The 24,243-nt window shown below is 39.1% G+C and overlaps 2 protein-coding genes across 8 annotated transcripts in view; one reads left to right on the top strand and one right to left on the bottom strand.

The window, feature by feature from the left end:
* The first annotated feature begins 100 nt into the window (after positions 1 to 100).
* On the top strand, positions 101 to 4,170 carry LOC112570519 (CB1 cannabinoid receptor-interacting protein 1-like). The gene is made up of 3 exons (XM_025249000.1): positions 101 to 621; positions 1,236 to 1,389; positions 3,537 to 4,170. Exons 1-3 carry the CDS (start codon positions 563 to 565, stop codon positions 3,699 to 3,701), a joined length of 378 nt encoding a protein of 125 aa, XP_025104785.1. The 5' UTR covers positions 101 to 562; the 3' UTR covers positions 3,702 to 4,170.
* Positions 4,171 to 4,363: 193 nt separating this feature from the next.
* The window catches only part of LOC112570518 (synaptosomal-associated protein 25-like), a 37,862-nt gene continuing 17,982 nt past the window's right edge, over positions 4,364 to 24,243 (bottom strand). For 2 of the 7 annotated variants that reach the window (XM_025248998.1, XM_025248994.1), the window contains 6 exons: positions 19,153 to 19,194; positions 18,842 to 18,890; positions 14,707 to 14,824; positions 14,187 to 14,324; positions 12,830 to 12,974; positions 4,364 to 9,379 (listed from right to left, as the gene is read on the bottom strand). In XM_025248998.1, the coding sequence (XP_025104783.1) occupies positions 9,311 to 9,379; positions 12,830 to 12,974; positions 14,187 to 14,324; positions 14,707 to 14,824; positions 18,842 to 18,890; positions 19,153 to 19,194 (561 nt within the window). In that variant the 3' untranslated portion in view covers positions 4,364 to 9,310. Of the gene's footprint in view, positions 9,380 to 9,596; positions 10,694 to 12,829; positions 12,975 to 14,186; positions 14,325 to 14,706; positions 14,825 to 16,496; positions 16,546 to 18,841; positions 18,891 to 19,152; positions 19,195 to 24,243 lie in introns of those variants that run through there. The other 5 variants (XM_025248997.1, XM_025248993.1, XM_025248999.1 and 2 more) reach the window with 4 other exon arrangements.

Genomic DNA, 24,243 nt, shown 5'->3' with positions numbered 1-24,243 from the left:
GTATCGGCTTGTGAGGAGTGATCTCGCTGGAAGAATAAAGGATAAATAGGTTGTCGTGTTGTGGCGCTGACAAACATCTGCATGGCGGAAGGAAGTTGTAAATGTCAACGAATGCGCAGACCACTGGTCCCCTTCTTCGCATGGATTACAAACGTAAGACTTGGAAAAGACGTTTACATTCATCGAAACCCACTCAGGATGTCAGACTGGCAGCAGCATAAATTATAACCTACTTTTGCTGCAGAAAAACAAATCCTGAAATCTGCCTTCTTAATGCAGCTGCGTCGAGGACCATTATAAAGCTCATCTGGGGACCAGGGGAGTATCTTCCGTACAACAAGGTCAATATTTCCAACCCCGCCTCTTCAGATTGTATGTTTTTTGCCCAGTCTTATATATAGGCCCACGCGCAAGTTTTCTCTCGTGTGTCTGGTCACAGCTGATCGTGCAAGAAGATGGCCACGAGGTTTGAGGCCTCGGTAGAGTGAAGACACAGCCCGACGGCAAGTCCGTGTACTTCAAACATGACGGAGAGCGGTTCGAAAACAACGTGACTGTGAAAATGCGTATCGGCCACACATACAAAATCAACGTCTGCTTCCGACCGCCTAGGAAACTCCTGTGAGTATAAGACTTGTGAGATCCTTGTGTCGTCTGCTACCTTCGAACTCCCTGCAGACTTTTGGGCTAGACGAGTGGACGGACGTGGTTAAATTTACTAATAATAAAAGCATTCGCGAACATAATGTTCGACAAAGAGTTTAGTGAATTCAGTAGGTTTGTCCGGTCCTTGACTGCCGGAGTTTTCTTAATTTTTCTGTGGTGCTTGTATGTTGTCTCTATTTTATATGTCTGCTAGGGGGAAGATTATTTCTGGAGATTTTCGTTTCTTCTGTATAGTCATGACTCATGAGTGTACACACTGGTGTGTTTATGTACAAATTTGTTATGCAAATAAATCTCTGTGTGGCGTGAAAATTTATTTTAAAATGCATGGCCTCTTTGTAGTTTTTAAACACTGAGCAATTATTGTAAAAAAGTGCTACATAAATGCTGAGTATTTTTTTTTTACTTGACAACTAGTGAAAATGCTATGGAATTTCTTCCAACAGCTGCTATTTTCAGCAAGTAATCTTGATCCTGCTTCATGGAGTCAATGGATTGGAGAAAAAAAAAACCTGAATCACTAGTCAGTCAAAGCCTCCTCTATAATGGAGACTGCATTCTGTCTTCAGAAAATGGACGATCCAGGGAGAGAAGACGCTGTTCACACAAGCCTTGCCAAGCAAAGCCAACGAGGACTTATCAGTGTACTCGACAATCTGGACAGTTGACGGCTTTGAAGTCACTAGGAGGGGACGGCGGGAAAAGATCCATTTTTTCTTTGAAGTGAGCACTCATTACTCAATACTTTATTTTTTTTTTTACTTAAAAACAGAAACTTGCAGTTCTTGTAAAGTCTCGCCTCTTACAAAGTGCTTCACGAGCACTAATTCACCGAGCTGTTTTTGGTTAGTAATAATTTACATAAGTGGTGCTGTTACTGGTTGTTCCTGTGACGCGATCTGAACCTTCGCCCGAGACAGCCATTCACTCTACTCAGTTCGCATGCGCCAGCCGGCAACAGATACGCATGCGCAGATAAGGGTCGAATAGCTATCTTGATATACGGCGAGATGAGTATTGTGAGATAAAGTTTCGCTCATATTGTTAGTATACGGAAGTATCTGTCTAGAATGTGACGATGTAATCCACTGAGACGAAAATTCACTTACATCATATGACAATAATTATAATTATATATTGACTAATGACTATAACGATGTAATGTGCTGAGATGATCATTTGCTCGCATTTTAAGACAATATATGCCTTGAATTTAGGAGACGATCATCCATTTACTAGTGCATATCTTAAAAGTTAACGACATAATCCACTGAAACGATCATTCGCTCATTTGCCATGACGATATATGTCTTAAATATAAACGGCATAAATCCGCTGAGACGGTTGTTCACTTAACTACATAATCTGCTAGGACAGCATATGAAATCTTGAACTTAACGACTTCATCCAGGTACAGTATTTGTCCGGCCCAATGCCCCACTGGGGGCAATTAGGAACAAGAAGAACAGTATTTGTCTAGAATTTACCGACGTAATCCGCTGAGAGGATCAGTTGCTCATACGCTAGGACAACGTGTCTTGAATATAACTCACTCGAAGATGGCCGATTGACATTTAGAGTAGTTAGAATATCTGCGGGTCATCAGAGTCCCGGAATATTTGCTTCTTTGTTTTGGCTTGCGGTGTCAGTTGCTGGCAGAGGCAACTAAGTTGGCAAAGGTGTACACCACGAACAGACATGTATTCATGCACAAAACTTTTATTCAAAATTAAAAACTTGTATTCAAAATTAAAAACTTGTATTCAAAATTAAAAACTTGTATTGCCTTATTTTCCAAGGCACTTTGCCCGGTTAATAACGGCTTTTACATCATCTACCCGCACAAAGATAACGGCAGCCAGCTCTAGCGATAAATTGCAGCCGACGAAATGACAGTAGTTCACTCATGCAGGCATGAAGCTGGAGAGCGTTTAGTTCAGTTATGCTTATGTAGTTAGCGTGACAAAATGCTGAAAATATTAATTTCTTCCGACATTGAATTGACATCACCATTCTAGTGTGTTCAGGGCTAAACGGAATTATTTTCATTTATTTTACGCCTCTCTTCACCATCCAATTCTGTACTGTCGATGAAGACAGCATTTGTTGACGACTGTGTCCGGTCTCCAGACTACAACCTGATTAGGTGCGCTATTCCAAGGCAGATGCCGCAAAGCTTTCCAGAGCCATGAAAATGTCAGCCATATTCCAGCATCCTCCCAGCGGGAAGCACCATGGGAGACGGATGAAGCAGCGAAGATTGCCCGCGTTAATAACCTGCCTTGACATTTGCCAATTACTGGGTAATGTTTCAAAGCACGAGGCTCCAGAATCGTTCTTTTGTCGTTCTCGCGCAAATAACTGGAGCCGACCTTTAAACTCGTGCGTGTCGTGCTCTTCTCTTCCTCTGATGTCGATTGGTATCGCCTCTCGATTCTTTCTTAAAACAGGTAGGTGACAACTCCCTGAAAGATTTATCACGGCAGCGTTGCAGGATGCGCCAGACGAGTATGTACGCGAAACCTCCCATCCCACCCACCCGATCTTTCAGTGCACGTGCGTGCGTGCGCGTGTACAGTAGCTGCCCCGAGCGATCTAATCAATCACGGACCGCTGTATCAGTCACGCCGCTTAGAACCACCGTTAGATGAATTGTTGACACAGCTCCAGGTGAACATGGTCGCAAGATCAAGTTGTCCCGATGGCTGCAGCGGTCCTGTAATTGCAACGCAGCTACCGGAAGGGTGCACGCGCTTGAGTTGTTAATACGCACAGTAGAATTCTTGAAACTCTCGTTTCAGCATTCTTTCATGTATTTCGCTGGTGCGTGTGTATGTGTGCGCGCGTGTGTGTGCGTTTCATTACGCCAGTTGGAGCGTGGCCAGATCCTGACGACGACACTGCAAGTGAAGTTCTACGCCAGCCAGAACCAGAGTGCCAGCCAGTGGGGCCAGCCCATGCACGCCCTCGACCTGCTGTGCGACTCTCAGCCCGGGCAGTCGGCCGTCGTCGTGCGGCGAGGCAGCATTTTGTGACAAGGAGTGACAACCTCGCACCGCGTCACTGCCAAGACACCCTATCAATCAGCGGCCAGCACCGCACCAATCAGATCGAAGAGATGTTGCTCCCCGACCATCTCCGACACAATAAACTGGCTGGTGGTGCTAGAATATATGTCTATATAGATTTTTATGTTCTGCAGCTTCCGCCTTGCAAATTGATTTTTTTTCCCGATGACCGCTTAGTTAAGTGCTGGTATAATGCCAATCTACATGAGCCAGGTCGTCCATGGAGCAGACTTACGCGTTGCGGTCACGTGACCAGACTTTAATACAGCATATCTCTCTATATACTTTTCGCGTGGCAGCCGGTATTCTATAGCAATAACTCAGATGGAGTAGAACTCCATGGTGTGATGGGTTTTTCTACAAGGTGGAGTTGCATTGTTAAGCTACATGGGCACACTTTACAGACTACTGCAATAAAAATGAAGTAGTCTCAGTATCACGTGACTGTGTCATTTCATGTGAACGAGCATGTCGAAAGTCCATGGCATGTTATGTTGCCGCTAACAAAACTGCCTAGTGAATAGTCATTACAATAACACCCATGATGAGAAAGGAGATGAAACGAGAGAGGGAGAGAAGTGAACTGACCACTGCTCTCTCATACACACACACATAGACAACGCCTGCTCGGTGTTTGGAAGTGCACGTTTAATCTCAAATGAAACAAGATGAACATGTGTATTGATGCTGAAGTTTATTATACAGGACGAAACAATGGGTGTGACGGCTTCGCAGCAAGCCAGATGTGTTGTCTACGAAACTAGCACTAAGCACTTCCTTTCTCTACGCGGAGTGACAAAATATACCGACCTTTGACCTCCCCCTCACTAGCGAACCAGTCACGCAGACTGGTGTTGACGTCAAGCCTGTTCGCGTGTAACATCCTCGACAACGAATATCACCCCTGCGTGCTGGCCATTCTAACGCCAACCCGCAAACGCCAGATGTACATGCTAACCTATCAAAAGCAATTCGTTACCAACAGGGTCAAGAGAAGGAGCCAACGAATAAAGGGGAGGGAGGGAGGGTTGAGTGAAGTCGACGGATATGAAAGTGACAGGTAACAGCACCGTTTGCTTTAATTCAGTCTGATCTCTATTGTTAACAAAATGTCTTGGAAAGGGCAAGCAGCATCCCAGGTGTAGGACGCACTCGTTTGACTGTGACGCTTAACGTTCTTAATTATACGCTCCACACATGCATGGAGCCGCTTAATTAACGTTGAAATGTTTCACACACCTTAAGGGTCTGAAATAAACATACCATACGCCTTAGGGGTCTACGCAAGGTCGCCCCTCTGAATGTTCATACTGTCACCCACTGCACTCAGATGCGTCGAGCGTAACAAAACTTGAGCAGACGCGAGTTGTGACGTCAGAGACCCTGCATTCCACCGTCGCGGAGTTGTGATCCTCTCGTTATCAAAGCTCGTTATCAAAGATCGTCTGTGTGAAAAGCAAGCAAACATCCATGTTCAGCTCTTCGGTGGGCGCAGATTACACACCAAGATATTTCACTCCTTTCAGCTTTCGACACCACTCGGTCTGGCTCTGATGAAAGCTATATAGACACCCACAGTCTGTCTCCTCTCGTCATCAGCCAGCCGGCATGTCAGCCTCGCCTTGCTCTGCCCGACGTGAAGCAAAGACGCGATGGTAGAAAGATATTACACGGTGCTAGGGTGGGCACCGCAAACACGGTCAAGTCCATAGCGATCACACAGTTATCCATGTAGGTGCACTCTGCAGGCCGTGCAGTGGAATCGTTAATCGTTAACGCACGGAGCAAAGCACTGAGGCTTCAAAAGAAGCTGGAATCACAAAACTTGACACTACCAGTTTTCACAAAATGGTTTATAACGACCATCAGTCGGACTCTCACCAAAACGTATGACCCGAGACTGCGACATCTTAGCAATGGAAATGAACTGAAAATGAATTTTTTAAAAAAAAAAAAACATCTTCTGTTTTCAAAATAGGGCATTTGTTTCATTACAAAAGGGTTTTCATTCTTGGAATGTAAATGATTTGTGGACTTCCCCACTCAAGAATTCAGCTACTGCTTTGTAAGTATATAAGCAATATCAATGAATTGACGAAAAACATTTATTGTAACTTTACAAATATTTTCCCCACACCATAAAAAAACTTACACTCGAAGATGCCAGGAAGAGAAATTTAACAATGATGATGGTGCCTAGGGAAAGTTGAAGAAAACTTTTTAACTGACAATAAAAATTTAAAAAAACGGCAGTAGAAAGGGTGATTTCAGAGGTTGTACCTATCTACCATCTGCATTCTTTGATAGACATTGGATGGAATCTTTGAGCAAGTAAACTAAAGGGGAGAATGAGATTTTATTTTTAAAAAAAAAACCCATACAATCCAGATGAAAATCCAGCCTGCTGCGACTCTACAAAGGGCAGTCATGGAAAACCCAAAACACAGCAGTTGTGCTCAGTGATAATGCATGCAGATAAACACGTCAGCTTTTTTAACTTGGTCCACAAATGGGAAAAATAATTTTCAGAAAGTGTCACACAGCTTTAGAATATTTCACAAATTTTCCAAACAGAAAAGTGGGCACCGCAATAGTGACAACAAATCGAATGCTTTGCATTAGACAAAAGCGTTGGGAGTAAAAAGTACATTTTAATTATCTAAATTATATACCTGGCTTCATTTTCTGATGAACACAGGTTTCTTTTTGTCTCTTTAGTTTTAAGTTTCCTTGTAACACACTTTATGAAGGATAAGTAGCAAATGTTTCTTAAGGGGCAACAAAGATGTGACCTTGATCTAACAAAGCCAGGACTTCAGTTTAAGCATGTCGGCTAGTAAGATGAGGGCTGGACTTGCCCTGTGAAATGTTTGTGGCTGTTCGCTCTGTCGGTGGTATACCTTTACACTGGGCAACAAATTAAGACATATTTCTGTTCTCAAGACGAGAAAAAAAAAATGTTACAAATGGCAGGATGAGATGCATTACTCTGTAAGTATATACATTACTGTATAGGTTATTGATAAAATTTTTACAATAGTGTTGATTCCAAATGGTCAAAATCACAAGAAGAAACTAAGAAAGAAAAGAAATGATGTAAAATATTGCTGTAACCTAATCATGAGAGAAGCTGTAGATGTATCAAAGACAAAGGAAGATGCAGACACAACCTAAAGAACAAAAGCTGCAAAAGTTTAAACAGTCAACAAACAGCTGCATCCTCCAAAGGTAAAAAGAATACTGCTTAAAAAACTGCTTTTAAAGCTGACAGGAGCATGAGCTTAGATGGAAATGAAAAGTCCACCATGTAACAGTTTGAAAGCAATGCATCCCGTGATGGTAGTGGTCAGCATCAATGACCTGTATGTGGTAACAAGAGTCTTGCTCACCTTATCCTCAATCCTTCAAACATTCTGCGTCACCTACATTCACACTATTTGTGGCTTTGTGAAAGTCTGTACTCTCCCTTCCTCTGACCGATCTTAACAAGTCTTTTGCAAAGCATTCTCTTCATTTTTCAACATTACAGCATTGAAAAACTTCTAGTAAAAAGTAAACAGCAACAGTGCTCAGATGTATATCAGGCAAGCACATGCATTACATGAGATGAACTGTCAGCAAGTAACGATAACCACGATAGCGGTACAGTGTGTGTGTGTATACCATCGCTAGAAGTATAGAAATGAGAATGTACATGTATTTTAGAAAAACAAAAATTGAAACATCTGTAATTTCTAAAGACCTTGTTCATTATCGTAGACAAGATGGATATCACAGATGATGTTATGACCTATGTACAAATAACATCCCTATGAGCAAAGATCTGTCACATGCACATTTCTAAATAATAAAGTCCTAATTCTGAGTCATATGATGCAGGTCTCCAACACTTTTATTCACTACTACCCCAAAACCTTATCCTCATTTTCTGTCCTACATAAGGCATAATTCCCCGAGGCAGATAGCTATTCTTCTTTCAACCACAGACACCTTCTAAGGAAAGAATCACTGATCACTTTCAACTATCAACATCACAGATCATGATCCATAAACAAGTTTCTTCCTTTCACTGAAAAGCTTTCGCTTTCAATGAATGGACTTTACTGTCTTCAAGTTAAATTTATGCCAAACCACCCAAAGAAAGTTACGTTTCACATCATAACTGCATAATACTAGAATCATCATAGTTTGAGCTTGTGGTGACATGCAAATAAATACATCTATCAGGGGCCAACAAAGTTGTGTAAAAACCAGTTTTACAGTGTGCATTATATAGCAATACAAACGGGATTAGCAACATACAAATGGAAAGCATATGCACATACAATGCTTAAGAAATCTCACTGATAAGCATGCATCAGGCCATGCAAGATTACCCCAAACTTCATCAATCCCCGAAATAGACATCTAATAAATTTCTTCCTGCCTGACCTGAGCCTAACTGCAAATATTTGTAATTTTTAAATCTTAGCTTTTCAATTCAACAATCTGAATGCCACAAGTAGAAAGCCTACAAAACTACCGTGAAGACTACAGTTCAAAGATATTCTTGCTGACCTGTAAAATTCAAGATGGCAGCTCATGCCAAGAGGATACATCTATTAAATGTCCATCTACTGGCCAGGCCCCTCAAGAATACTTTACGTCACACATCCTTTACACAACTTTTCAAAAGACAACCCAAAAATCTGTCTAAATCGCACTCCCAGATACTTTATCTGAATGAAAGCCAATACAGTACTTTTAATTTGTTGCTTTTTTCCCAACAAATGAATGATGTCATTTAGAATGCCAGAATCAATGTGCTTTCAAGATGATAAATAATTAAGTTGGGAAAGTAGTAAATGATTTATCACCTTCACTGTTGCCCTTTCACCCCATGGAAAGCCAACAATCAACATTGATAGCTCACTATTTGGTAGCAAAGAGTACTACTTGTAAAACTGTTCACCTCTGTAACAAGTGTCCATTCTTTTCAAAAATCATTAAAATTTTTGACTTACGCAAAGTGAAGCACTTCATAATCAACATTATTATATTTCTAAATTACAAAATTAACTGTAAAGAAAAATCTGTGCAACTTCAGGAGCAATTTTTCCCCCAAAATCTTGATTCCTAATGAAACAGTATAAACCCTATAGCTTATGAAATGTAACTAACACTTGAAATAATTCTATTATGGGAAAACAATTATATTTTTTTATTACAAGAGTAATCTATTTTTCTGTTACATACACCTCAAAAGAGAGGTACAGTCCAGATCAACAGAATAGGCATTGTCTTATTTGAAAATTACCTTTTGAAAAAAAAAATGTGCATCTTGTATACTTGTCCCAGTCCCCTGGCATTGCTTCTAAGCAATTTATTCGTGTAGTTCTTGCGTCTGCTGCAGCAGTGATGATGACCTTGCACCAAAGGCACAGGGGCTTGGAAACAAGGGCACAGTGAAAGCAGGAGTGTTGAAAATGGAGGATTCTTTCATGCTGCCAGATGCTCAATGACAAGCACCAGGACTTTGCCAACCAAGGCCTTGCACACAACAGCAGATAAATCAGTCCTGATCCAAACGAGAGGCTTCACTGGTTGCGAAGGATCTGGTTGGCTCTCTTGTTGGCATTGTCCACTCGACTGTTCAATGACTCGCCCTTCAGAGTAGCATCCCAATTGTTGACGATTCACATGGAAGGGAAGATGGTGAAAGGAAAAGAATAGAAAAACAAAAACAAAACGAAAGGTGAAACAAAGCTTTAACAAAGGCAACCAAGACAACTAGTATAACATGCACAGATAGGAAAAAAAAAAGTTACTACTTCAGCACTACCTCTAAGACAAACTTTTTTCCCACAAAATGATGCAATAATATGAAGTTCTGCCATTTAATAAACAAAGCTGTTCCTAAAGTTATTAAGTCAATGCAGCTCACAAATACAGTTGAAATAAAATAACTGAACCATCATACACTTTTATGTTTAGCAATACCTTCTATCATATTCGGTACATCTAAATTCAGTAGCTCCGAAAATATATTTAAATTATTTGCCACTGAACAGGTTTATTCTGCTGCTGAACAGGTATGCTGAGCAAAATAACATGCCTTAGCTAACCACTGACAAAAATTATCACAGTCTAAGAAAATGAAATCAGTTTTTTTCTCATGCTACAACTTGAAAAAAATACTACTTCCATCTTTTGCTACAAAGAAGTAAAACAAAGATTTTTAAACTTGACAGAAAAGAATCTCACCAAAATTATAAAAGTATATAAAAGTAAAGTCTGTTAAGATGCATCTGTTTTGAAACTGCTGTACTAAAATACATTGCTGATGCTGTGCCTGGAAGAAACTCCATCAAATGTGCCAAAAAGAAAAAAAAACGCATGGCAGGTAGCGAATCTTTTAAAAACAATTAAGCTTGAAATGTTTTATGGAATGTCTTTTTAGGAAAAACATGATCACCTGGGTTGAAACACAATATGTCAATGAAAGTTTCTTTACAAAATTAAGGAAGACCTATTCAAGTAAGTGACGGTGGCGATAATGAAGATGAGTAGGATGGAAAAGTGGCAAAGAGTAGTGATATCTACAAGCTGAGAAAATATGATTAGAGGATGAAAAAGGCAAAAGCAACCAAAGGCAATATTGCACAAACTTTAAAAAGACAAATGAGCTATACAGGAGAGAGGGGGGAAAAAAAGCTTCTTCAACTACAGAAACTACAAAGAGAACATATGCCCAGTCTAAAGACTGGACTACTCTGTGAACAGATTCTGGTCTCATGTTCCCACAATGGGACCAAGTCTTTAAAGTCAGTCTTGACACTACCAAAGGATGTCCCAGCATATTGGTGCTGATTTTTAACTACAGCACTGATCTGAGCTGCACTCCACTGCAGCTAATTCTCTTTAAGAATTTTTGTAGCACGTTTATTGGCTTCCGTAATGCGTGTTTCATTTGACATTCCCTGCAAGGAGAATAGTTAAAGACTTGTAGAGAAAGCATGATAAGCAAGACAGGTTAAGGACAAAACAGCACGCTCCAACAACATGCAATCCCCTCTGCATAATGCCCAAAACAGTTGTAAATTTATAAGGAAAATTCCCACTGCAAAAACTGAACAGTCCGCTGTCCTTATGACCATGGTAAAAGCAACCCTAAAATTACTCTTAAAACACACAGATTGCCTTAAGCATGTGGTGCTAACAAGCTTTAATAGTTCTTATTCTTGGCATAAAACTGATTATTCTAGCAGTGTCTACATTTCTCAATGCAACTTTGTTGTCCTCAATCATCACGAAAGAAAAATTATCTGTAGCACCACACATACAAAGTATTTGCAGCTATTCTTCAGTTTGCTTGTGTCCAAGATTAATTGTTAATAAAATAAGCCTCTTGAAACTATACACTGGAGTTACTAATTGGGGCTTACTACTAAACAAATGGTATACACAACAAGTGAGAAAGTTTTTGGTCATTTTTATTCTTTCTATGAGTTCCTTTCCCAGCAAGCTTGATGCTTTCTGAGAAAATCTTTTTTGGCTTTATGGAAATGGTAGAATATAAGAAACAAGCTGGTCATGAAGGATTGATTTGTTGCTATCTTTTCTTTTGCTCTCTCAGTTTTAAAAAAGTGGCATTAAGATAATGCTAATATAAAATCTTTAAAATTTTAAAGTGCAGAGGAATGGTGTGGGGAAAGGATAAATAAATTCCTCTAATATCTATCTAAACTCAACTGATCTCAGAAGTACTTCTGAACTTTTTGTAAATGCTCTAATCCATTAAAAAAATATCCCCCTGGATCAAAAAACGTCAAAACAAAACCAGACATGAGTACAAATGACAAATATTTTATTACTCATGTCTTTAAGTGCTCAATTAACACTGCTGTGCAAATACAGAGTTAAAAAATTATCTTGCAACACACACCCCTCACTTTCCAGATGGGATTCATGCTATTCCAGAGCATTACATTTCTAGCATGTCATCTAAAACACTGACATATTTTCAGACCCCTTTCAATAGCCTGAATCATTTAATGAATGTCTGAAGGAAGGAATTGTAAGACAGAGCTGAAGACCAGAACATACTGTCTGCTGGATGTCCCATAAATGTGTACTCCTTTGTAAAGACCTTCTCCAAACCCCTACAAACTGATCAAAATAGATGAAGCCAACAGACATGCTCTCATAGTAAATACTGAATTGTTTATTGCAGTCAGCTTCTTGAATGACCACCAAAATTCTTATGAAATAAGCTGTTCTTCTGAAAAACGAGGACTGGGAAGAAGCAGTCAACTGCCAGTTTAATGTAAACTTGACACATCAAAGCATCACCTACAACAAATATTTAACAAACAATAAAAGCAGAAAAGCGGGGAGCAAAACCCATCTGCAGGTTAGCAGCTGAAGCGAAAAAGGATTTTTGCAGTCAGCACAATGTGACTGGTCAGGTAAATGCACATAGGGTAGTCAGTTTCTGCTCTCACACAAACAGCACAGAAGTTCTGGTTATGGGACAGGTAGAAGTATGTTCTGGGCAAAGTCAAGCATTTGATTTGAGTTTAGTGAGCACAGTCAGCAGAGGCATGATACAGTAGCTTGGGAAATAGTAGACTGTACTTCTTAGCGGCACAAGTCAATTTGGTGCAAAACCAATAGGTCAGCAGAGCGTCTGCATGCAGCAGAAAGCAGTAGAATATGACAGGTGGAAAATGCTGATTGCTTGAAGCAATGATGCAAATGCCAGATCCAAGAATATTTTATGGCCGGAGCAGCAAGAATGAAGTTGGAATTTTCCGTGTATCCAGTGATGAAATAACAAGTTGCACCAGACAGAAGGATGGGAAGAGGCTGGATATGCAGACAACCATCATGATGAAATAGGGGACAACAGAAGGAAACATCCCCATACACACAAAAAAATTAAAATAAAAGGAAATTACCTTTTTTTTTAATGTGTACAGAAAGAAATTAACTGAAATTATGGGCAATATACATGCCTTAAAGGCAATTAAATTTTCACTAAGAACCCATATTATTAGGTACAAATGCTGCTCTGTTGTACATTGTGTAAGACGCTTGCTTAGCAAAGAGACTACCTTCTGGTTAATACGGTCAATCTGTCGATTCTGTGATTCAATTTCATTGCCCATGTCAACAGCCATATTTCGCAGATTTCCAATCATGCCTGATACTTCACACATGTTCTGTTCCATCTCATCTTCTCGGGCATCGTTCAATACTCTGCAAGCACACAAAGTTGCACGCAGATTAATTAAAATTTAATAAAATCTACAATGTGTAAATTTGCTTCCAAGAAAGCTTTAGAATAGTTGCGAATTTCCAGAATGCAGCCAAATAAAGGAAACATTTTAGCTCTTTACAGTTCAGCTATGTGTATATTCACAAAATGAAATCTTTCTTGTAAATTATTTTTCACATGCCTATGGGCTACAGTTGTTCTTCACCCAAAACAAACCATTTCCAAGTCAGCAAGGTTAATGGCCTGGTGAGCTGCTGAAGGTGACACCTGTTTACAAACATCTTTAATGACAGACAATTCATAAGGGCAAGGTCTATGAAGAGATGTGCCTAAAGTCTGGCTGAAGAGGAGGATGGATATAAGCATCCATTCCACATCTGGAAGAAAGCAGGGGCCAGACCAATATAATAACTGAGGGTTCACAACATGCTGTTTATTCTCAGCCACGACGGCATGTAATTCCAACACCCTCACTGCTAGCTAAGGCCAGCAGAAAAATGGACTTTTCTGTTGCCCACTTCAAGGGAGAATGGTTGAGAGCAGGACATGCGAAAACATTATCAACAGTCAATGGGGAAAAAAAGTTTTGTGCCTACAAAATGACCAGACAACAGTCAGTTTCACCAAACAACAGCTGTAAAGAAATTCCCTCATCATCCTCATTAGAGAACAAATCTCCACAAGTGTTGCATGCATGTAGCCACTAGAAGACAAGCAACTCCCTTCGTGACAGGAAGGAGATGCATAATGGTTGTGTCAATAATGTTGGAGTTGCACAAACAAGTTTGGTGGGGGCCAACAGTGGTTAGGACTGCTAACCTTGCTGACCAGGCCAATGATTTATTTAGTTATAGAGCAAGTAATAATAATAATGGTAAAGTTAATTGAAAAAACCATGTATTAAGTAGATGGTCAAGAAACTCTAAACTATTGAAGAGTAACTGCTGCAAATAATAATGGACCATACCAGACTATTAGCATAATTACAAAAATCATAAAATGCTTTGCGTGCTTATTAAATGTTACAATCTTTATGCTAAACTAACTGATTCAGCTTTTAGCTTTTAAAAAGTGATCATCAGGTATCATATATATCATTTTCTCACATTTTTCAATAAAATACAAAGAATTTTAAAGAAACAAAGTAAAAATGTATTATAAGAGCTGCACACACAAAAAATATAAAGACCAACCGTGTAATGTAACCCCCTGCAGGTCCTGCTCCATTGCGGTCATCAACCACAATACGAGGGCCATTTGTATTGACCTTTCCATCTTCTGATGCCTTCCACGTTTTGTTGTAGTCGGCACCCTTCTCAAAGTTCTTTGACCTGATTCAGTCCATTCATAATTGAAGTATTTTTTTTAACCTAATAATTTTACGCATTCAATAATATATCAATAAAAAGCTATGACCTTATTTATACCTAAAATGTGAAATATATATATATACGTTATGAAGGGGCGAGGGTTAAAAACTGAACAAGAATGAATATGTACAACTATGCATGTTTACATTGTGTGATTTCATCTCTGTACACTCAAGTACCTCCACACCTTCCACGTATTTATTTATCTATATATAACTTTATCTCATGCACAAAGACAAATACAAGCTTATTCTCTTCTAAACCATCTTCCCATTGAAGGCTTTCTAATATCACTTTGTATGCTTGTGAAAAGTCTGTCAATGAAGTCAGTGTGCACACAGACCTTTTCCATGGAAGCACACAGAGTCCACAACATTTCTCTAAGCCCTCCAGGTTCTTTTCAGCATCTCGCATGTCCTGGTTAATCTGATCCATGCCCTCCTCAATACGGTCCAGTTGTTCTGAAAAAAAATGTGAATAAGAAATAGAGATGCTCATATCTGTCAACCTTCATGCAAACTATTGAGAATTTAAAGACTTTAGTGAAAATTTTTAATTGAATAAAAGGGCTCATTTCAAGACACTGTTTTAATCAATCACTGACTCAAAATATGAGCAAAGGAACCCCTTGCCTTTACGAAATACAAACCCTTTAACACAAACAGAAAGCATTTACATCTACATAATTGAAACTTTTAAATACAAAAACCAATTATGTCATAAGTAGCTTTCTACCACAGTTTTTTAAGCAATATCTATAAATGATCCCACCCCTTCCTCCCCCTCCATTCAAACTTCATTTCAGCACCAACATCAACATACTGACATATTTACATATGAAAACTAAATTTTTTTGTCATAACATGTACAATTATTCTCTCAAAACAAGGGAATTGTGACTGCAGATTAATTCAACCCTTCACTTTTGTATTTGACAGAACTAGAATATTCTGATAAATATTCAGAGAAAGAACTTTCTTGGTGTAAAGAAATTAGCAGTAACTGTACTGTTATAAATTATTATTAGTTAACAACATACTGCAATAATTTGTCCATTAATGTTTCAACTAAAACGTCAAATCAAAATAATAAGAAATTATAAGAAAACAATAATGCAAGGCAAGAAAAATGAAGACCAAAGATTTACATACAATGACCAAAGCAAACAAAGGAATAAAATATAAACACTTATCTTAACTGTTAAATCAACCATGCAAAAGACTGTTGGAACAATTTCTGGTGAATGCATATATAAATGCTATCTTACGTGCCTTGCAAAAAGAAACCTATCAGGTCTTATTTTGTTTTTTTTTATGCTCAGTTTATTCATCAAATTTATCCAATTAAAATCCTAGAATTGTACCACGATGCCTGCATACAGCACGCTGTTTTTAATCGGCAGTATTAAGGGGAAGCATATATGATAAAGAATACAAGTATGTCAAGCATACAAGAAGCCAAAGCATTAAAGACATCGTCATCAGAAGTGTGATTGCTGCTTCGCTAGTAATAACAAGTAGCAATACTGCAAATATGTAAATATGTGTGTGAGAAAATTTGTGAGTGTGAGAAAGAGAAAATGCAAGCATATAATCTATGCATGTGCACAAAAGCATCCTTGCACACACATGCCAGTGCATGTTTCTGAGAAGGTGCATACATGAATGCATGAGAAAAAGAGGGCGTGCAGTCATGAATGCACACAGTGCACATACTTCATTCGGCACAGCAGGCTGGAGGTATAGGGAGGAAATCTTTTCCTAATGCTCGGCTCTTAACACTTTTTGAGATGGATGTTTCTTTAAACAAGTGCAAGCACCATTTTTTCTGATGCAGCAACAATTCTCGGATAATTACAGCAATTCTCTTCTGATGCTATGCTACACCTGACACTTGTGATACAATATCCAGATTACAATTATTTTCTGAAGTACAGAAATGTTGATGAAATTTAAAATACTAATGATTTCAGTCATTTACTCATCACTTTAACAGTGATAAACATAATGGAACCACCGTGGGTAACAGGCACAATGGCCACACATCAAACTTAACTCTGGACAGGACAGGTCACACCCATCAAAGAATGCAATATGAAGATAACAATAGAGTGGTGGGTGTATGACTACCTACCACCCTGCTGATCCAGCACGGACAGAGTTTTCACCCCCACATCCTGACTCTGAAAGCAACAGCAGTACAACACCCACATCAAATAAAAGTCACTACCTCTGGCAGAATTTCTCTAGGCTGAGAAATCACTACCAGAAAGAATTCTTTGTCTACTTTACTAATATTAAATAAAAAAAGAAATGCAACAACTATAACAGATCAGATATGAAATAAAACTGAGTCAAAATCAGAACCAAGATCTTCAAAATTACTAAGGGATTTCATTCAAGATGTGTATACAATAAGGCATGCTTTGTTCTTAAAATGCTTTGGTATGTAACAATGGTTATTAGTTCTATTCCTTTTAATAAATAACCAGCATAAAAATCTGAAGGAAAAGTAAAACACTTTTAAAACCTCTCTGTGAAACATTTATACTTCACTTCTGAGTCTAAGCACCATTTATTAATATTTCCATACATGAAAAGAAAACAGCAAGTTTTCATTTCAATGCATTCTTTACATGCTTATTTCACTACATAACTTTCTGGCTTCTTCATTCCTTCAGAAAACTGTAAGAAGTAATCTTGAATATAAAAGCGTCCTGTCAGTCATAATACAGCTCAGTAAAACTAAAAGACTACAACTCAATAAAACTAAAAGAGGAACACTTTTTCACATCTTGACATCAACAAAATTCTGAAAGCCTTCATCTAACTTGCGAATATTGTTCCCTGGAAGACTTATTTCATGTCCAAAACAACATCAAAGACCAGAGAGACATGCAATGTTTTCGCACGTATAGTTACAGTGTGCAGACAGTAATGCGTGCTTTCTTTCAATGCTGAAGAACTGTGATGTATCAACTATTACATTTCTGCACTTTTGAAAGTGACAAATGCCTTGGTCTGACAAATGTAAGCATTGACTGTTCTGGGTTGGCCACAGTATAAGAAGGGCCTCATCTTTAAGAGGAAAAAATTTCTTTCTAGAAAAATCTGTCCCTACCACCTCCAGAAAATAAGCTAACATTCTAGTGTCATGCCCCTCTTCAACATCTGGATACCCCAATTATTTAACAGTTTGCTTCATAAGCTTTAGGACTGCAAACTGAAATCAAATTTATTCAAGGAGCAGAACTTCACAATGTCATTTTCAAAAGCAACGTAATATGAAAACATAGATTTCAATACTTCTTTTGATCAACATTGAGCAGTATCTTTCTCTGACATAGATAAAAATTGCTACTATCACAAAGGGAACAAAAATGACTGGCTAATGCAATTCCCAACATGAATACTAAACACAAAAATATGTCAATCTCAAGGTATGTCAATCTTCCTGTGACACATAAATAATAAATCATTAGACCTTAGAAATGGTCAGATCAATAGAAATGTTTTCATTCACTTGAAAGAGCAACATGCTGACTGTTCTTGTAATGAATACAAGTTGCAAAACTTTTATCGCTGAAGGTTAACTGTTTTACAAATGACCTATACTCACACAATATTTTTCGTTGAAGTCAAATTTTTAAATATAGAACTTTATAAAAGTAGGAGGAAAACATGATGCATCATACTGTCTTGATCACTGGTATCTGCCATGAGTAAGTTTTTAAAAATATATATAGACTTAGATGGTGTTGGTTGTTGTTGGGATTTACACAAAAGTCCATGAATTTAAAATGTACTATGCATAAGGCCTAGAAGCTGGTGCATTTAATTCTTTCACTGCATAAATTAAACACATATTTTCATAACAATTTGCAAGCAACTTCAACTTTCTTGGAGAAAACAAAATACAGCAAGTCAACTACACATAAAACAATGCCATACTCATTACCAGCATTTACTAAAATAAAAATCTGAGTGTTTCTCTTTTAAAGAGAATTTCAATGCCAAGCAGCCTTAAAATATGTTTCAAAAACTTACAAATGAGCAAATACCAATGACAGACATGGAGTATTAGGCATCTAAATTCAAACTCACCCTTGAGATCTCTTTGCATTAATAAATGGTGACTTTAAAAAATGATTAACTTTACTGGCAAATAACAGACTCCAAAAGAACTGTCTTAATGAAAATATAATAAACAAAAATGTAAGAATTCATGCCTAGAAATCACAACAATATCCCACAGGTCAACAACTATATTTTCAAATGCTCAAGAATATAGTCTGGGAGGAAAATAAACTGAATCAACATTAGAACCTACATAAGAACCCCAAATTCAAAAAAAAAAAAAAGCATGACTGAATTGAGAGACAAAAAGCCTTCAAACAAAAATAACAACATCAAAATTTGCCATGCAAGACAGCGCCCATAAAACTGAAACACTGATCAGTAACTGATTATCATCCTTACCTCCTTGTTCATCCAACATGACAAGTGTCTTTATGCCGGCCTCCTTGCTCTAGCAAATTTTTGTGGAAAGTTATTTGAAAGGCTCCAACTCCAGAAAGCTTACAAAACTTGTTTCAAATGAAACCTGTTAATCTTTTTCTACACTTGAGAAAATTATCTTAAAAGTCCTGCACTTCACAAGAAGTTGTGAAAGCTTAACGGCAAAAAACGAAGAGTTAATTGCTCTGGATCACTGACAAAACTCCTATCAATCTCTAAACATTAGGTGTTGGTAAACAGAAGATTTACTATAAAAATATTTGAGACCTTACCTCCTCGCATAATGCCAACATACGCCGTGTACTTTCCAGGGACTGAAACAAATGAAAAACAAACAATGATATAAATGGAGTAATAAAGACAAAAAATGTATTGTAACAAATGCAGACAAAAATAAGAAAAGAAATGTTTGTGAACCTCCATCCACTTTCAAACTTTCACTCACCTGCTCTCTCACCTCCCTATCCCATTTCCCTCACTCACACATAGACCAGTCCAGTTCATTGATCAAAAAGTCAATGTCTAGAAAGCAATCCACTCATTTAAAAAATTATTAAAAGAATAATTAATAATTTACATTTGTATTAAAATTTTGAAAATGTAAAGTCACTGACAACTTTCCTTTTTCTGAATGAAAGTTGGCCTAAGTGTCTATGAAAGACACAAACAGGCCAGCAAATGAAAACTAGTTCCTCAGACTTGAGAGAAATAGGGTTAAAAAGACTGGAGTGGTGTCTGGAAAGAAATGTGAGTTTGATCTAGTTCAGAGATAGAATTTAATAAAAGGATAAGAATTATTTGAACTATAATAATCAAAGGTGGACACACTGAATTCTGGGGTTGTAAGCATGACTGACATCAGAACAGAAAGTCATGCATTTAAAGATGGCCTGGGCTTTGGCTGGAAAACTTTCCTTAAGATACTCATCATGTAGATTACTGATTTATCAATGGAGAGGGTTAGGTTTTGGCTTCAACATGCTGGGCTCTACATGAACATAAAATTTACTACATGAACTTCTGGACACAAACCAATTACAGTTCACTGCTCCTACATGTACTAGATTAAGGGGCCTTTTTTACCTTAACACTATGAAGCACTGTGGCACTCATAAATTAATCTGTTTGACCTTAACGGATACAGCCAGTGCTTTTTAAAATTATGTTTCTAGAAAGAAAGTAATACTTAATGTACAAAATCTTATTTATCAACAAACTTAATCTGTAAATCTGCAGAACACTATGGTCTTGCATTCCCCCAGCCCTCTTTGATAAAATGGACCAGTTCAAATGCTTCTTCACTCTTGGCTGGTTAAGAACATTCTTTTTTGCCCTTGTATGACTTTTGCGGTTACAGTGCTGGCTGTCTAGACACGTCATCTGTCACTACCATGTGCCCATACCCCCATCAAAGACTTCTTCCCTGTGTCCGAAACCTTATGGCACCAATAGAACTGGCTACCAATAAAAAGGGTAGGAGGTAGTGGTTCAATCTAAAATAAAGCAATGAAGAGGGAAGAATTCAGGATTTATCATCTCCCTTTCCCAACACACACATGACTGTAATCTACTGATTGACACTTTCAGACCACTTAGACATTGAAAACCTTCATTATACTCTGTAAAGGCACCAAAAAACACAACTCTCATCACCAGTTTCCTAATTTGCTGTAAATTATGTATGTCAAGATACAGAATCATCTCACAAAAATGGTTGCAGGGGCCTAAGGTACAAAACACATGAAATTATTACTGATCAAAAGGTAGAGCTAAAAATACACAAGCGTATAAGAACATGCTGCTGGCCATTCCAATCTCTAACAGACTACTACAAAAAGGAAAAAAATGATCAAGGGAAAGTGGCAAATCATGTTGCTAGACAAGCAACCAGACAGAACATAGCCTGAAAAGGAAAGAAATGACATCAGAATTATGACCAGACCAATATGAATTGTCCCAAAGCTTTACCCTGTCCATCAAAAGACACTACCTTAGTACTGCCTTCACTCTCCCAACAGCATGTCTAATATCTAGGTGAATGCAGTAAACAGGCTTGTTTCAAGCTTTTCTGATTATTTATTATTTTACATAGTACAGCATATAATTTCTTCTAAAATGTGGTCAGCTATCCGTTCAGAATATTACAATACTATTCTCATAGAAAACAGTCCCCTAGGAAATGAGATAGTTTAAAAAAAAAAAAGGCGGGAGGGATGAGAGATGGACACAAAAGAGGGATAAAAGATAAGGAGGATAAAAGGCCGAATCCCTCCCAGCATCCTACTCTGCATTTTGACTTTGCCTGGCCCTGCAAAAGGAAACAGACGCAAAGAAAACTACGGCGACGTGAGCGCAATTCGTCCCCGTGGCATGTGTATGACCCACAAAGCATTCTTTCGACCGGCTCTGCAGGCTCTCAAACCCCCTTCCCGACCGCTATCCTTCCCATAATTCTTGTTTTCTTTGGCAAACACTTATTTCGTCCGACAGCACAAAACCCTCCTCAGAGGAAGAGTGAAATCAATCGGCCCCGTTCCCTGCTGGCATTGATCTCGGAGGGTGCAGGTCTGAATCATAGCGAGTCCTCCGGCCTGCCGCTCTTATCACAGTACTAGAGCCTCGATAACCCCTGTATCCATTTCTGCTTCATTCTCTTCATCGATTTCCAAAGGATCAAACACGAAAAAGAAAAAAGGCTTAAACCGCCACGATCCCGTCCTAGTTCACTGGCGGTCATTCTTCAACTGCTATGGGATCAGAACTGCGAACAGGCAAGAAAGTATTAGAGCTTTCAGGCTTGAATGAGCGAAGACAGGGCAAGTTTTAGTTTATTCTGGGGCCGCACATCCGCGTGCACAGTCCAGAAATAACAACTGAAAGAATTATCTCCATCATATTATACTGACACTATATGTAAGCGGCTCTTCAAAAAGAAACACGTCCAGATGAAAACAAAACAAAAAAAGCCACTGCAATTTATCATGAAAGGGAAGGCATAAGCATAAATTACTATACTGACGATGGGTGATAGCATTTGTCAGATATTGAAGACGGATAAGCAGGCTTCTTTTCCAAAATAGCCCACCATTCCCAGCGAAGATAACAGTGCTTGCTCTTAAGTTATGGGTGTTGTTTTCTCCCCTCCCCTACCTTCAACCCTTCCCTTTTATAATGGCCACTCTTCGAACCCTGGGAATGGCCACTTCGTTTCCACAAAGCTCTTGCTGTGGGAGGAGGCCCAACTGGCAGAGACTGGATTTAAGGCCCCATCCCTCAGTGTGTGAAAAAAGACTTCGATCAGTTCTCTGTGATCAATGAAAGCGCCGCAACTGACGGGCACATCGTAGGCAGCCCCGGTACTCGCATCCATTGCGCAACAGGTCAAGACGCTCACATCGTCTTGGAGTGGCATTAGAAAGCAACCCAGGCAATGTTGTCCTCCTTCTTCTTCTCTGATCCAATCACTCGCAGCCCATTCACCCAACTATCTGTAATAATCCATCACGCAAGTTCTTGTTGCTATTAAAGAAAGCTTAGGTTCGCTGTTTGCTTCCACCCACTTCCCGCAGACAAACCAACCCTTTCCCATCCTTCCCTCGCCACGAGGGTGTGACTATTTCTGTGACCTCAGTACGTACAACATTATCTCTCAAGTCGGACCAAAGACGCCCAAAAATGGCGTCAGATTATCTTTACTGACGCTTGTCATCAGGCTAATCATCCAAGATTTGCGGCTCTTGAACTAATTTCCTGCCAGTCCCCTTTTTCTTGACTAAGAAGCTACTCGCCAGCCATGCACGCTCGCTGTCTGCACGCCTTGCCCACTCTTTTTGTTCAATAATGGCCACGCCACCGGCAGTTCATCAAAATATTTTGCTTCGTCTTCTTTCCGTCGTGTGCCAAAACAAAATACTTCGTCCAAGTGAAAAGAGATGTGTTTTCCTTCATTTCCCATAACGGTCTGACGCGTTTATAACAACAATACAAAAAAACCCACTAACTGTCCCCTGAGGAGTCGGGCTCCAGGATATGGAGTCGACAGCAGGGATGGTAAGGCGAGTGTGGGGTCAGCAGCATACACCGTCAGGCTCGCCAACTGCGTTTAACTTCCAATGAACGCGTTTTGTCTGAATGGATGGATCGGAGAAAACTAAAAACAGTGCGAAATGGCCATTCCACACGCCCTCACAACACAGCCAGACCTACTGCGCACTCCGCCTCGTCACGCCTCTCTACCGCAATATGACCACTGCAACACCAACAACTTCACGGTTGTCATTGTGTTGTTTTCTCCCAAGAGTCGGAAACACGATTTGCAAATAACAGGCTGTTTTAGCCACGAGGCAGAAACGTATGCGGATACATGCAGTAAAATCACCTCCCCTTTCGCTGCTGTACTTGTACGCGTTTTACTTTTAAACTCAATATTTTATTGAAGATTTCAAAGAAGAACAGAAGTACAAGAGCGGTTTTGGTTTTGTCGGTCAATGGCTAGGTGGTCACTAAAAGTATTTTTAAGTCGCCACAATTGATTATTCCAAAAATAAAAACAAAATGTGGGACGTGGTGGTCTTGTGTAGGTTTCAGGGCTGTCAGTAAAGAAAAAGTGAACTGTGACTAGGTTGGTTTTGACGGTAATGACAGACGTATTGACTGCATGGACAAAGCAGGCGAAACTGATTTATTTATTGACAAATACAAAGAGCTGTGTGGCTCTGAACATCGGGTGCCGTCAATTTTGTACACAAATACGCCTAATTCACATACAGTCCAAGCTCCTCTACTGCTTAAGAACGTAAATGCCAATGTATACAAACATGACGTCTGGCTTGTTGACCTCTTTCTGTACATAGTGATGCTTGCAAAGGGCGTTTCTAGAGAACGGATAAAACATGTTCACCCATATTTGGGGAAATAGTATCTTGCACTGAGCTTTGTCCCATAATTAATAAAATGCACCTTAGTACTCCTTCAATGTATAATGAATGAAAATGTTTGCTTCGATTTATACACATAACTAAAAGTTAGAAGTTTGTTATAGTTATGTTATCTACATTAATAATCCAACGACAATATCATTGTGTAGTGTTAGTGCTAACGAACACGACAGTCTACAACGCTGGGACCGGTAGAGTGCCATCTCCCTAATGACAAACTGACACAAGTGAGCCCAGTTTAAACCTAGATGCCGAGACAATAAGCCAGCGCCAAACTGCACATCATGGCAGGACGGCATTACGTTCTCTCAAGCTGAGCCCAGCTCAAAGTTCTGGCAAATGCTAGATGTCATTCTCAATTTGCCAACTTGTAGGATGGGCGAAAATTGCAGTGACTGGGCCTCCACTGTCCCCAACACACCCACA

The sequence above is a fragment of the Pomacea canaliculata genome, linkage group LG8 (genome assembly GCF_003073045.1).
Source record: "Pomacea canaliculata isolate SZHN2017 linkage group LG8, ASM307304v1, whole genome shotgun sequence".
Classification (NCBI taxonomy): Eukaryota; Metazoa; Mollusca; class Gastropoda; order Architaenioglossa; family Ampullariidae; genus Pomacea; species Pomacea canaliculata.
Note: the sequence above shows the minus strand (reverse complement) of the source record. Positions and strands in the feature narration are given on the sequence as shown.

Bases quoted from the DNA above. Each gene is read 5' to 3' on its own strand.
- LOC112570519 (XM_025249000.1), top strand. From the start codon at position 563: ATGCGTATCGGCCACACATACAAAATCAACGTCTGCTTCCGACCGCCT. The intron at 622-1,235 runs GTGAGTATAAGA...TTCTGTCTTCAG, and splicing joins CGACCGCCTAGGAAACTCCT to AAAATGGACGATCCAGGGAG. The intron at 1,390-3,536 runs GTGAGCACTCAT...TCATTACGCCAG, and splicing joins AGATCCATTTTTTCTTTGAA to TTGGAGCGTGGCCAGATCCT.